Source organism: Rhincodon typus, chromosome 3 (genome assembly GCF_021869965.1).
Source record: "Rhincodon typus isolate 14 chromosome 3, sRhiTyp1.1, whole genome shotgun sequence".
In the NCBI taxonomy this organism is placed as follows: domain Eukaryota; kingdom Metazoa; phylum Chordata; class Chondrichthyes; order Orectolobiformes; family Rhincodontidae; genus Rhincodon; species Rhincodon typus.
Window position 1 is genome coordinate 8,187,707 of NC_063334.1, and position 16,219 is coordinate 8,203,925.

The 16,219-nt window shown below is 37.6% G+C and overlaps 1 protein-coding gene across 1 annotated transcript; it reads right to left on the reverse strand.

Moving 5' to 3' along the window:
* Nucleotides 1–570: 570 nt before the first annotated feature.
* LOC125481157 (RNA 3'-terminal phosphate cyclase-like protein) lies at nucleotides 571–14,259 on the reverse strand. The gene is made up of 4 exons (XM_048592352.1): nucleotides 14,116–14,259; nucleotides 12,761–12,917; nucleotides 8,679–8,782; nucleotides 571–4,196 (listed from the first exon to the last, which is right to left on the reverse strand). The coding sequence occupies exons 1-4, from the start codon at nucleotides 14,136–14,138 to the stop codon at nucleotides 4,049–4,051; spliced, it is 432 nt and encodes a 143-aa protein (XP_048448309.1). The 5' UTR covers nucleotides 14,139–14,259; the 3' UTR covers nucleotides 571–4,048.
* Between the last annotated feature and the right edge of the window lie 1,960 nt (nucleotides 14,260–16,219).

Genomic DNA, 16,219 nt, shown 5'->3' on the forward strand with positions numbered 1-16,219 from the left:
CCTTCGGATGTAAAATGGGAAGCTACCAGTGAGTCAAAGTAGCACTTTAGCCTTAAGTGGAAACATATTTGAAATATTCAACATAATCAACATTTTAAATTGAAACATAGGAAGAGTTGGCCATTCAAGCTGTCGAGCCTGTTCCATCACTTAATCCAATCATTCAAACAGAGGGAAAAAAAATCTTACTTTAGGAAAAGTGCACGACGAATTGAACAAAGTTTAGAACTGATCAACATAATTATACAATTTTATATCTTAAGCATTATCACTGTTAGAACTATAATTTGAGAATTTCCTATGGACTAGAATTCAAATGTGCATTATGAAAAAAGGGAATATTTAGAAAAAGAAAAAATTGGAAATCCAACTGCGTGTAATAGGATTTTGGAAAGTCTTCACTTGGAGCACATTCTGGCCTCATGAGATCAATTCTGGGGTGAAGGTTATCCTATGAGAAACTGAGATGGGCATACATTCTACAGTTTAGAAGAAGTGTGACCTTGCCAAAAATAATATAACTGTAGTTTCAGTAAAAAGCTTTGTGTAGGTAAGGATTCACATCATTCATTAACTAAAGTTGGGGATTTTATTAACGTAGTTTATATTGCAGGCATTTTATTGTAAAAAGGGACTAACAATGGACAGTATAAATGCAACAATATATACTGACAAGAATGAATGAAGTATTACAATCTAACTTTTGTATTACTAAAAAAGGTATACAAGTGACAAACCATTAGAACATGGTCATTCATACAAACGAACAGAAACTTTGAGAAATTTCTGAAGGGTCTCGACCTGAAACATCAGTTTTCCTGCTCCTCTGATGCTGCTTGGCCTGCTGTGTTCATCCAGCTCTACACCTTGTTATCTCAGAAACTTTGAGAAGTCTCCTTTCCCAATAAGTATGACCTTATGTTGAATTATCTTCAACATAATTGCAAGTTACATTTTTAAAAATTATCAAGTCGTGCATAAGCAATATATAACTTGAAATTCATGTAGCATCCTTCTGTTTAGACCTTATCTTGAATACTGTGTTCAATCCTGGACACTGCATCTCAGTGTGGATATAATGGTGTTGGAAAGCGTTCAAAAGATCCACCAGAATGATTCCAAAATTTTTATGAAGATAGGTGGAATAGATTTGTATTTGAGTATAGCAATTTAAGGAGTAATCTAATTGAAGTATTTAAAGGATTTAAAAGGTCGAAAGAGAGAAATTATTTCCCCTTATAGGACGGTCACAAAAAAAGGCATAATCTTCAATTAGAGTTGGACCATTCAGAAGTGATGTCAATTAACACATTTTTCACAATAATGCATATCTGCAACACCTTAAAAAAAAAACTATAAATTAGATCAGTTGAAACAGGTAAGATGTTTGTTAGGTAAGGATATTAAAGCATGCAGACATAAGGAGAGTAAATTAAGGTCAGCCGTGATTTAATTGAACTGCAAAACATGTTTGAAAGGATTGACTAGCTGATTCCTGTTCTTATCCGCTTCTACAGGATGTTGCAGAGGGTTTTACAGCAATCTCTGAACTGAAGTTATTTTTCTAACATCTGGAAATAAAACACCAAATTTGCAAGCAACAAGTTACTCCCCAAAACAGCAAAGAGAGAATGACCACATAATTTTAGTTGGCAGATAGATATGCGCCAAAGGAAGTTCCTTGTTCTTATTCCAGACTGCTGTGGCATCTTTTAATTGTAACTGAGGTTTGAATGAGTGCAGGCTGAGGTGGAAGACAGAAGACAGTGAAGGAGATAGTCTTAGTTTAACATCTTATCTGAAAGACAGTATCTCCAACAGTGCAGCACTCAATCAATACAGTACCAAAGTACCAGTCTAAATTGTGTACTCAAGTCTCTGTAGTGGGGCTTGAAATCAAAAGCCTTTTGACTCCGAGGCGACAGTGCTCAAGCTCGGCTAAAGCTACAATGATCAGCTGTTTAAAATTGCAGGTTTGCATAACCAAAGTGCAGTGACTTTGGAATTTCCCCATTGTCAACTCCTATTTGCTAGGAAGGGACAGAAGCAGGTAAACCAGTAAGTCAATCACCTAATGACTGGGTGCTGGGTGGCACAGGACAGGGGAATGCCCATTTGCTCTTTTGGCCAAAGACTGTTGTAGAACTGTGGAGGAACAATTCCTTTTAAGAATTAGCAGTTCACTTCTTTGCTGTATTTGAGGACTGGCAAATCTATGGTTTAAAAAAAATTGCTAATCTCAAGCCTAGTGTAGAGTACAAGGGAGATGATAAATGTTCAAATTTAAGTCCTGAACCCAGATAAACACACCATATGCTAGATTTTACATTAAGATGAAATTGATATAGTTCAGTCAGAAATTAGAAACTCCAATCTAAATGAAGGAAATCATGAAGCTATGAGGGGCAGATTGACTGTGGTAGATAGAGAAACTACACATAAATGTATGGCAACAGGCAGGTGATGGCCAATTAAATAACTAACACATACTTTACAAAAATATATTTTTGTAATGCACAAAAACCCAGCAATGAAAATACCATAACCATGGCCAACAAAAGAAATTAAGGTTTGTTTTGGAAAAAGCCTACACAATTGTCAAAAATTGCTAAGTTTGAGGATTGCGAGGACTTTAGAATTCCAAAAGGACAGCCAAGAAAAAGATTAAGAAAGGGAAAACAAAATTTCAGAAAACTAGAGAAAGCTGTATAAATAGTCTGTAAATTGCAAACTGGGAAAGATTAGCCATAACAAGTGTGGATCCATTGCAGGCAAGGTCAAAAGTTATAAAAAGGAATAATGAAATGGGCGAGAAATTAAACAAACACTAAATACCTCGCAGAGATAATGGAGAATGTAGTAATGTGTAAACAAGAAACTGCAAGATTTTAATTAAAAATAACATAATACTAGAGGTATTAATGGGACCTAAAGTACGTACATTTCCTGAATCTGATAATCTACAACCTATTGGTGAAAAAGTAGCTGTGGAGATAGTAGAAAATTCAATACATTCTGGATTGATCCCTGTAGATTGGATATTCAATAATGGAGGGAGAAGGAAAACAGGGAACTACATTCCTTTAGTCTAATGTTAGTCAAAAGGAAAATGCAAGAATCTACGATAAGGATGTAAAAACAGAATACTTAGAAAATAGGAGGAGGATTGGGTAAGTCAACACGAATTGTTGAAAGGGAAATCACATTTAACATACTTGTTGGGAGTTTTCAGAGGATGTAAGTAACAAAAAGGTAAGGGGGGATCTAGTGGATGTGGTAGATTTGGATTTTCAGAATGCTTATAAGAAGGTTCTAAACAAGATTAGCGACACAAAATTAGATCCCACAGGACTGGGAAGAATATACTGGTATAGATTGAGAACTGGTCAGACAGGAAAAATGTGTAGGAATAAATGGGTCTTTTTGAGGTTGCCGGCGGTACTGCAAGGATCAGTGCTTGGGCCCCAGCTATTTACAATGTATATCCATGATTTGGATATCAGGATTAAATATTGTCATCTGAACAAACAATATTTGATGTCTTTGCATCTTTAAATCGATTCTCTATTTTAAGAGGTCTTGTGGCTTTATGGTAGTGTCCCGATCTCTGAGCCAGGAGACCGGGATTCAATCCACACCAGCTCCAGAGATGAGTAACAGCACGTCTGAATGGGTCAATATGAAAATATAAATGTAAATAACGAAGCCAACATAAGCACTGCACCAAGAACAGATATTCCAAAAGGTCATCCCTTGATAGTCAGTGTAGCATTAAACGACAATAAGATTTTAGCTGAGTAAACAGAAGTCTTTCAACAACTTTTAAAAGAAAACTGAAATTGGCTTCTTGGAAGAAACCAATCAACTTGCATTGACCTCTCAAGTTTTTAGTATAAGCCAAATGACAAAAGAATGTAAGTTACAGATTAATAACACTGTGTCCTTGTGAAACATCAGTTTTCATGCACAAAATTCCAAAGATACAAATGATTGAAGGTTTAAATATACAATGAATCATGCCAAACATTCAGATGCAATAATAGTCTTCCTACGTGACAGTTTTACTGATGTTAGAAAAGCCAACACCAATACAAGTCATTAATACTTTATCTCCACCTTTCTGTTCTTCCATGGGTTGGGCTTCAATTTTGAAGATTATTTGGAAGTAGCTTTTCAGATGCCGCAGAAACTCAATCCTTTAAAAAATAAAAATGGTACACATTTTCAGGGCTAAGTATCATTTCACTATTCCACTCAAAATACTTAACTGAAATCATGCACTCTCCGAACAAACATTTCCTATTTTACAGAAATGCAAGTCACAACATTAATATCTGTGCATCAAATAAGCAAATCTACAACATTCAGTGTTAAGTAAAATCCCCCTAAACTTTCAACTTCTCTTATTACTTTTTATAAATGAACTTTCTACATAAATTATTAATTTTGCTTGTGAAAAGTTGTGTTCATTCAATTTGATAGAAGTAGCTACCAAAAGGTATAATTAATACATTTTACAGCAATTAGCTGTAAATGCTACACTCAACTCACAGAACAAAACCAAACGCATCTGAGACAACAAGGTGCAGAGCTGGATGAACACAGCAGGCCAAGCAGCATCATAGGAGCAGAAAGGCTGACGTTTCAGGCCTAGACCCTTCATCAGAAATGGGGGAGGGGAAGGGGGTTCTGAAATAAAGAGGGAGAGAGGGGGAGGCAGATAGAAGATGGATAGAGGAGAAGATAGGTGGAGCCCCAAACATATCTGAGTTGTCTGTGGTCTGGAAAATTAGTAAAATCTGAGGACAACTTGTGATAGTCACTAACAAAGAAATGATGTTCCAAAAGCAGCAACACAAAATAATAGTTAGGCAGAAACATACTACTGTAAAACAAAAATAAGGTTGTAGGTGGAAACAGATTTCATCTGTTCATATTGATGGCTCCGAAATGATAACCAAATCATCTATGCAAGAACAAAGGAAAGTTTGCTGCAAAACAGAGATGACCTGCAAATAATAAAATACCCATCAGCATCCAAAGTAAAAGCCTTCATTAAAATTGATGATAGAAAGCAGAAGAACTCTCTTAGTAAACTTAGGAAAAACAGGGTTATAGAGGGCGAGGAGAGAAACAAATCTACAGGCAGTAATATTGTAAAAGGTGCTAAAATAAAATGGTGTCTCCAAACTTGATCCTTTTTGTATTGGTTTCAAACTGGGATTGTGAATGAAAGAAATGTTTGAGGAAAGTCAGTTACATACATTATTTGGGCAAAGCAATTTGCAATATTGTAACCACTCTGTCCCCCAGACCCCTTTAAAAAAATCTTACTGAACTATCCCTTACTGCGGGAACTCAACTAGGGATTCACAGCTTGCTATCATTTACAAGATGCTTTTAAGAGGTCCGCAGGAAAAGCAAGCCACACAAAGCACCATGGACTATTAGCATCAATGACTGGATCAGGAATAATGCTACCATTAGGTGACTGTCCCAGGAACTGCAACTATCAAGATTTCATTATTCAGTTTAGAGTCCATCAAATCTTCCTCGTCCTGAGCTACCAAGCCACGGACAATTTCCTTCAGCTGGATGCCTATAGCAATACATCTAGGGAACAAGTGAAGCAAACTAAACTGTCACTCTTGTTCATCCATTTACATTTGCTTAAAATATATACCTCTACTGCGAAATCCCTGCATCAGAATTTACAGTCATGAAGTGATGAAATTCTCATACGTAACTAATTAATCTTCTGAAAACACAGAAAAGAGGAACAATAGCCTAAAATCCCATAGCCTCTTTGAATCAATATTAAATGCAATGTGATACTTGGTGCAGCTGCATAGAAAAGGAACATACGAGAAAAAGGAAGCATTTGATCCTCCTAGGAACTATGAACTTTAAAAAAGACATTGATAGAATCAAAGAGTCACACCGTGCAGCATCAGAATTGGGGTGAGACAACTGAAAAATGGTTCCAATAAATGCTTCAAGGAGCTAATACAGAATTGGACCTCAAACTCTACTCTACAGACACACACTATTGAAATTGCAAGTGTGTTTAGGCAGTTGAGACGTTAGAGTCACCCAAATACACTAAAATGTCATACTGTTGTGCGCATAGTGTGTAGAGGCTCATTTCCAAGACAAAGAACTGGAATAGTGCAGAGATTTCCCTATTGCCTTAAGATGATTGATGGATGGGGTAACGCAGGCCAGTTATTTGAATTCGAAGCCAATCGAGGTTTACCCACCACTAACATAAAACACGGGAGAAACTCAGCCACAAGGCATGTTGTTTTGCAGATGTGTCCTCACGTGGGAGCTAATTCTCCTTCTCAGTAACTCCAAGGCAGTTTTATTTTACCAGAGACTTCCCCTTTATGAAGAAATAAATTCTTGTTTCTTTATAGTATAGAAATGATGCAGAAGGGAATTTTCTAAGACACATCTAGCTCAAGACTTCACAACTTGACAGATCTGCCATTCAGCATAAGCAACAAATTTCAAAAGTCAAACAAAATATTTTACATCATATAACTAGTTTCTGCACTAAAAAATAAAAGAGTTGTGCTATTGGGGCTCTGTGAATTTTAATTGAAAGTAGGAAAAAAAAGTCAAGAACCCCTGCATTACACAATGCTTAGCTTTCTGATCCAAAAGAAAGTTACCAAAAAATGGTTACCACCTCCAAAATGACAAATGGGATACAGAACGCAAGTGATTTAAGAACAGATTTTAAAAAAATATGCATAAAGTGCTTTAAAAGCATATATAAATAGCTTTTGAAACTTTTGATAATTATAGAATTTAACGTATCTTTTATTATTAATCAAAAAATATATCATGCACCTTTATTGTTCCCATTTAGGATTACTTCGACGTTGAAGTACTCCTTACCTAAATGCTAAACCAATATTTATACACAATGATAGAATTCATACTCCTTGTCAATGATTAACACTGAGGTACAAAATGGGTTTCTATACAATAGACTGTTGCTTTTATTTAATTTAGAAATATTCTGGAATTAAGCCAGTTCATTTTGCTGAGCATTCATTGTGCTGTGACGCCACATTAAAAAAAACTGATGTAATATCAAACCCAAAAAAATCAAACACAATCGTACTAGGCTAAGAGGAATTACAATACTCCAGCATAACAGGCAGCCATTCAGTCCATTACATTCGTCCTGATTCTTTGGAAGAGCTGTCCAATTTGTTACCGTGGCCTTACGCTTTCCAGAGTTCTGTAAAATTATTGACTCTTCGAATATTTACCGAATTCTTTTTGAAAGTTGACAGTCTGCTGCCAACACCTATGTGTGCAGTGTACACTAGATTAAATGTATTTGCTGCAAAAATAAAATCATCTTATCTATCCCTTTTCTTTTATCATGTCATAAATACCAGGGACGACGTTATTTGACAAGGTGTTTACTGGGTTCATGACACTATTTATGCAGTGAATTTTGTTACTTAAGAAGTTTGCCATTATTTCTGCACCTCTAACACATGTGCGAAGCAACTTTTTAATGATGGAAAAAAGTCACATTTTTGAAAAGATAATCCATTCTGTTCACCATGATTAAAACACTGTTATAATGGTGCATTTCATAGCTAAAAGATAACCAAAGTCTTCACAGGTCGAACTTTTCTTCACTTTTGAAGTGCACCAATATTGCAATGTAAGAAACCCAGCAGCCAATTTGAGCTCAGCAAGGTCTCTCAAACAGCAGAGTGGTAACGACCAGCTGATCAGTTTTACTGATGTTGGTTAAGGGAGTAGTATTGACAAAAACAATAACTTCCCTGTTCTTCAAAACAGTTACATGAATAGCACTTCTGATGATGCTGCAGTCCCGAAGTGACACACTGAAGTTATCAGTCTGGATTATACATTCGAATCTCTAGAAAGTGACTTGACACAGTGATGTAACTCAGAGTTGAGTGTTATCATGCAAGACGATACTTTAATAGCTTAGAGTTATATGGCAGGATTGCTCTTACTGCGCAATATGCAAAGCACTGCTGCTAGAAAGAAAGAGAGAAGAGACTGAATGTATGAGGGGAACAGGGAGGAACAGAGAAGGTAAACAAAAGTGAATCAAAAGTAAGAAAGTTAATTAATTAGTTGGGAAAGGGAAAAAAATTAATAAAACAAAAGACAAGATAAACAGAAATCAAAGCAAGTACATCCCACAATGGATACTAACATCAAATAGTGTGACAATTTTAATCTGCAACATGGATGGCAATCAACCTGACTCATTTCCCTCTGACTTTTACTCAACTTAATTCATGCCCAGTTTTTTTTTGGGGGGGGGGTGGCATTGCTTCCTAAACAATAAAATCAATATCTGGCATTGTTATGTCCAAACTTCACAAAGAAGCGAGAGATGAAAACTTCAAGTTCGATAGTCTTGTGATGGCACTGCCACTCTTCAGTTATCACAGTACTGTACCTCTTGAAGAAACAGCACCGGTACCGTGATAACTGAAAAAGGACAGTTCAGATTTCCTGACCTTCAGATTTCCAGCTGTGGCAACATTTTAAAAACTGAATGAGGCATTTAAAATCAAAATATCAGTGATATATAAAAAATAGAAATCTGGTCTTTTTGCAAGAATTCACTTGCACACCACGCATATACATTGGAGACTTTCGCTTACGTGTACGGGGACAGTGAACCAATCTGAATTTTTGAAACATCCTGCTGTCCGAGGGCCATGTATAATAAAGCCAAGCTCTGGTTTGTAGAATCTACACAGCCACCCTGTAAAAACAAAATCAGATACAAAGTTACAAATGCCCAACTTTGTTTCAGGCAGAAAATCAAAACCAAACCACCAAAAAGCATCATTTTCTTGTCTCCAGAGAGCGTACATCGTGTTAAAAATAAAGGCATTTCTACTAGGGCACCGACAAGAATAGTTTTCCCTCCTGGTTCTACACAGTTCAGTGGGTGATAGGACAAAACTTCAGTACTGTACTAAGGGATTGCTGCACAGCCAGAGATAACATATTTTTCATTAAGATGTGAAATTGAGGTCTTCTCAGTTGAAATAAAGTGTTAACAGGCACTACTCAAAGAAGAATGAGGGACATGCACTCATTCTGATGTACTACCCAATATTTGTCCCTCAATTAGCTTACTAAATAGAATAATTCTAGCATGGCACCCAGATTGAGGTTAAATTCTTTTAAAGATTTTAGAGGATCACTGTCAACATCATTAAGCTGCTGTCACTTGCAAGATTTTGCTGTTGTGACTTCAGCACATTCCTCTCCAATTGTATACTGAAGTGCTTCCAAGCATTGAAATTACCAAATAACGCAATATTATATGCAAATAACAAGTCAAACTACACTGACTCAGCATTATTTTACAACAAAAATCTGGAATAGAAGCTGGTCAAATGTTATACTAGGAGAATCAGCAGAACTGGAGCAGGCAGTGCAGAAATGAGAGCTGAGAGGAACAACGGCTGGCAATGTTTAACACTGACCAATGTAAAGTATCACATATTGGAAGGTAAAAGAGCTAAAACACAAACTCCATGTTTGGTTTTGAAGCATTTGAAAGCATTACAATACATGTAGCATGCAGTAGGAATATTTGAAGAGCACCTCAATTGGTCAAAAAACTTCAAAAGCAACTTAGGTGTAACTTAATCAAATCCAAATTTTCCAATCATTTAAATAAATAAGACTCCCAAAAAACACAATAAAAGTCATTTGATCCTGTCTTCAGCAACCAATCTAGTTAAGGCAAAACATATCATTTTATACAGAGTACAAATCCCTAATTCTGTAGATGTGGCTGCAGGAATTGAAATTGATATAAACAGCTTATAAAGTCTTGCATTAACAATTATTCACCGTGTACCCAGTTTCTTAATTTTCCTTTGAATCTTTCTAACTAGGAGGGAATCATTCTTTAGGTGTAGCAACATGTAAAAGTCACAAGATAAAAATGGCAAATGTGCAGTTAGTGGGAGTAGTAAAGTGGCTTTGTTACTGGACTAGTGATCCAGAGGCCTGGACTGTTAAACGTGAGTTCAAGTCCATGATGTAAATTGCATAATTTGAATTCTGTTTAAAAGTGAAGCTAGAGAAGCAGATGAGGTGAAGACCTCGTGACAGGAATCTGCCTTACCTAGAGAAGCAGGCAGTCAGCAACAGCTTGGGAGCAAACGACAAAATGATCCAGAGACAGGCAGTCAGAGACACAGCTAGATTTATTCAAGTTGACTGAAATAGGTTCTTACTGTACCACAGAGAAAGGAGCTAGATGTTTGGTGAATCTCTGGTAAGTAGTCAAACTCTTTTCTATTTATAAGTGATAAGATAGAAATCGATGGTAAAATAAATAAATTCTATCAAAAGCCATATAAACAATTAAATAAGTGAACAAGCAAGGCACTTGGTGTTCCAGAAGGCATTTCAAAGGTGTTACATTGGAGGTCATTGTGGAAAATAAACACTCAGGACATGGAGATAAAATATTAGCATGGATAAAAGATTGGCTGGCAGAACACAATGTATGTACAAATCAGTCTTTGCCCGATTTCTAGAAGGTGGCAAATGGAGTCCTTCAGGGTTTTGTGATGGGGAACCCTATCCTTGCTCTTGTTCTAATACAAGGATAGGAGGTCCAGTATTCCTTCCTTTCCAACCACCAATATCCACATTCTAAGGACCATCTTCCACCAATTTCTCCACCTCCAGCAAGACACTACCGCTAAACACATCCTCCCCTCCACAGTTCGCATTCCACAGGGACTATTCTCTGTGATAATTTGATCCGCTCCACCCTGCTTCAACCCCACTCCCATCAAGGCTCCTTCCCATGCAATCTCAGGTGGTGCAACACTTTTCCTTTTACATCCTCCCTCCTCACTGTCCAAGCTCACAAACACACCTTCCAGGTAAAGCAGCAGTTTACTAGCACTTCTTTCAATCTAGTCTATTGTATTCGTTGCTCACTATGCAATCCCCTTTACTCTAGTGAGACCAAACACAGATGGGTGACCCCCTTGTGGAACACGTCCACTGTGTTCAAAAGAGTGACCAGGACCTTCCAGCTGCTTACCATTTCAACAAACCTTCTTGGTCCCATGCTGACATTTCCATCCCATGCCTGCTGCAGCGTTAGAGCAATATTCAACAAGCTGGGGGAACAGCATTTCATTTTCCACTCCAGGATTTTACAGCCTTCAGGACTCAACATTGACTTCAATAATCCTTAGCAGTGCAAACCAATTTTCTTCTTTTCACAACTATCATTTACAGCTGTTTTATATCCCAATTGTTCTTTTACCACTATTAGTATTCTCTTTGTCTTTTTCTCTGGGCACTCTCACCATCTGTTCCACTCACTCCTTCTCCCCCTTTGGCAACAGCACAAAGATCATCATTTTCCAGACCTCTTTGGTTTCAAAGAGTCTTTGGATTCAAAGTATTAACTCTGTTTCTATCTCCACAGATGCTGCCAGACCTGCTGAGTTCCTCCAGCACTTTTTGTTTTTATTTCAGACTTCCGACATATGGAGTATTGGATGTTGTTGTTAGGCAGGGAAATCAAGAGTTGTCATGAGTAGATGGGAAAGTGGAATTCAAAACAAAATAGATTAGCCATGATCTTATTGAATGATGGAGCAGCCTTGAAGAGCCAAATGGTTTACTTCTGCTCTTATTTCATATTTTCTTAAGCTATTGAGTTTCCTTCTCAGGATATCTAAGGATGAGCAGTAAGTGCCAATCCTGATAGGAATGGTTGGGTCAAGCTGAAATGGAAAATTAAAGCAACACAAAAGTTTTTAGATTAAAGCTAATAAAATTCAGCAATTTAAGCCAGCAAATATAAACTTAGCTTCAACCAGGGAGTAATGTACTCTTTCTAAATGCAATTTTATTTGCAGAAGAACTGAAATGCATTTGATCTGAAAGCAAGGGGATTTGTGGCCTTTTGGGAAGTACTACTTTCTTCATAAAGGAAATTAAGTACTTGATATAGGCCTGTTGAGTATATGGTTTTACAAGTTGTTTGGGATTGTCTCTAACTCAAAGTATGAAGAAGGAACTAAGAAGGTCATGTGATGTTCGAGTTCTCCACAAGAAGCCTGGATGGATTCGTTGTCGTGGGGACAGGGGAATTCAGTTTAAAACTTCATGGAGCAAGATGCTAAAGCTTCATACCTGGAAACAGTTGGGTTCACTGTGGACAAACTGACAGTGGGTCTTACTTCTAGCAGTTAGTTTGAGAATTTTCTGAAATCTAACAAAGTACCTTTCAACAGTCACATGGTGTTAGGAATTGGGAAAACTGGGACACATCAATCCACTGGAAGCTGTGAGCGATTGTGAACAGATTGCCACAAAGAGTGCGATCCTGTGGACACTGTGCTTTAACATATACTTAAGCTGTGGGGGATTTTTAGTAGCGCTAAAGATTTTTTAACAGTAGATTACAGAAACTCCTTTTCGTAGTTTATAAGTATTTATTCTGTATTAGACAACGTTGTGCCAATTTTGCCTTCAATTGGTTTGTCACAGTAACTTAAAATCTTATGTAAGCCAGTAACCAGGAATTCAGATATTTGTAAAGAAGTATCCGTCTCTACAAGGACTGTAAAAACCCACAGTTTTCTGCCTCTAACCTCTCCCATCCCAACAACTACTCCACTCCCTGTTACAACAGTTCTGAATTTCCTACCGTTAAAGACCACAAAATAGTTTAGCAGATACTCACTCTGTAGACTTCTTCTAAAAGAAGCTTTGCACAGTTCTTGCCAAGGTCTTCTGGTAGGACTGGTGACCCTTGACCTTGAGGGTTTGAAACAAGTTCAGCACTGAGAAAGGTTCCATTTGTTGTTTCTGCCACTAAAGAGAGACCAAATCCTGGTGACCTAAAACAAACGCAGTTGTTTAAAAAACTCTCACTAGAGTCAGAGATTATAAATTTCACTCCCGCACTTCCCTAGTAGTTAAAATGTATATTACTGGTTGCACAAAACAATCTGTAGCAATATGTAGGACAAAGTAGTGACACAATAATGGACTGATTCTACTTTCAGTTACTTCAAATTTTTGGGTCCCCCCGCCTCAACTAAATCTCAACATTCCCCCACATACCAAACAACATATACATCTCTTTAGCAACATAATGTTGAACAATAATATTGGAAGCTGACAAGAGATTTCCTTTCCCAGTTTCAGAATGAATCCCAACATAAACATTCGAGTTATACTCCACTACATACAGAATCAACACCAGGTAAGTTGGTTGAAGGCTTTTTTATTCCCTGCTAAGTGTCACCATTAAATGCAGAGACGACAGCCTGACATTTCAGGAGTACATTGCCATCAAAGACTGAGAAATGAGAACAAGGGCACAGATTAAAATGATGCGCAAATGAAGCAAGGGTGATGTGAGAAAAATCTTTTTCACACAGCTAGTAGTTTAGGGACTCGTTAGCTCAGTCGGCTGGATGGCTGGTTTACATTTCAAGTAGAGCCAATAACAAGGGTTCAGTTCCAATACTGGTTGAAGTTACCATGACGGTCCCATCTTCTCAACCTCTCACTTTGCCTGAAGCATGGTGGTAAATCACCACCTCTCTGATGCCAGCAGCACAATGGTCCTTTGGAACTACAGTGACTTCACCTTGCCTAGTTTGGGTATGGAATGCACTGCCTGTAAGTGTGGTACAGGCAAGTTTAATAGAAATATTCAAGAGGGCATTGATTGATTATTTGGGTAGAATGTTGTGCAGGAGAAGGAGATTGGCCATAGATAATAGAACCATGCAGGGATGATGGCCTCCTTCTGCACTGTAACAATAACAACAATTATACTGAAAAGCTGGCAACCCACTGTATTAAATTTCAAATGCTGGGCTGCAACCTGAAGAAGCACTGTGCAAAATAAAACATGCACGTGGACAATAGTTTACTTAAAGTTTCAACTGCAATCCTGGTGAATGTTCACCAGTGCATTTCAGCTTGCTTTCTACCATACATATTTCAAGCTAGATCCTTGAAACATTGATCTCTCTCTCTCTAACATAAAAAAAAAGGATCTTGAGTTGCCCAAGTCAGACTCACTTTCCTGAATTGGCTCCTTTCATGTGATCTGTGTAGATATAGATATCTGGTAGGAACTTGTTCAAAATGCTTCTGGCCGAATCAACAATCCTGTTGGCTATCTGTGGAGACACCCTGACGGAGTATCTGCAGTTTTCAGTGAAGGAAAGTCACACAGCCACAAATACATAAACAGGAAACAGCAATTCATTAGTTTTAAATGCAGTTTTCATTCATTTTGCTTTCGTTTACTTTGCACAACAAACTTCAATGTTTCCATTGTAATGGATAGTTCTAGTACAGTGTAACTAAGCAAAATCGTGTAGCTATATTGTGCAGTGCCTGATTTATTCATGGTATTTTCTCCCTTTTTGTCCTTTCTGCTTGCACAACCACAACTCACCCCCAATAACACAGTTGTAGAATGCAGTACCAGAAGGTTTTTAGAAAATTTACCCCAATCCTAGAAATAATACATAACCTTAGGTTTCTTTACATACCTGGGATTACACAACTCTGCATTTCTAATCTTAATGGGGCTTCTGAATAGAAGCAGGAAAGGAGGTGAAAAACACTTACGACATTTTAATTTCTACCAGTATTTGGCAGTGACTCCAATTTAATTGTAAGCAGAGGATGCCACAAATTTCATATAGCAGACCACGGAGGAAAAAAGAAAGAGAATTATTTGGAACAAATTATTTCAGCATCTGCCATTCAGTGCTTGATAGGAGTCAACTTCTGTTCAATGACATATCTCTTGTTTCTAAAGTCACAGGTTGTAGATTTGAACATACAATCTAGACTGTTACTCAACAGCAGTACAGTATAATGCCATTAATGCGCTGTAGGAGCTGTTGCCTTTTAGATCATGTTCTAAACCAAAGTTCTAACGATGCTTTCAGAGGGCCAGTAGCAAAGGTCCCTGCAGCATCTGGCCAACATGTATAACCTTAATCTACTTTTTAGCCATGTTAGTTATTTGGTTATTTATTATACATCATAGAGCAAGTTCCTATAAACAGCAAGAATCATTGAGGTCTAAAGCACGGAAAAAGGTCCTTCAACCCATTGAGCCTGCGCCAAAAACAAACATTTAGCTATTGTAATCCCAATTTCCAGCACTTGGCCCATAGCCTAGTCAATGCAAGCGTACATCTAAATGCTTCTTTAACATTATAAAGCATTTCTGCCTCTACCAGCCTTACAGAGTTTCAGATTCCCACTACGCGCTGGGTGAGAAAATCTTTGTTCAACCCCTATAAACCTCATGCCCCTTATTTTAAATCTGCACCACCTGGTCATTGATCCCCTCCACCAAGAGGAAAAGTTCCGTCTTGTCTACCCTATCTCTATGCTCCTCATGTATCTCAATCACATTATACATCTCAACCCAAGTCTATCATATCTTCATAACTCTTCATAACTAAAAGTGTCTAGCCCAGACAATATCCTTGTCAATCTCTGCACTGTCTCCATTACAATGACATCCGTCCTATAATGTGGATTGTACTACTGCACACAATACTCTAACTACAGCCTAACCAACATTTCACACAGTTAGCATAAACTTCCCTACTTTTAAAATCAATGTTTTGGCTAATAAAGAGAAATATCCCATATGCTTTCCTAACAACTTAAAGTATCAGGACAGATAGATAAAGGGACCAGTGAACATGCATACTGATTCACAGTGCTTCCCAGGGTCCTATCATTCATGTACTCCTTTGCCTGGTTTGTCCTGCCCAAGTGCATCTCCTCATACTTAGCCAGATTGAATTCCATTTGCCACTGATCAATTCATTCATACCTTCCTGTAACCTAAGGTCATCCTCCTCACCATTTACCACCCCACCAATTTTCATATCATCCACTAACTTGATCAACCTTCCCACACTCAAGTCTAAATCATTTCTATATACCACAAACAGCAGTCTATAAACTACACTCATTAGTTGTGGACAGCTTTAGGAAGTTTGGAAAGGCACTGATCTTAAGACTAATGTATAACTTTGAGATAGAAGGAACTGCAGATGCTGAAGAATCTGAGATAACAAGGTGTAAAGCTGGATGAACACAGCAGGCCAAGCAGCATCAGAGGAGCAGGAAGGCTGACGTTTCGGGC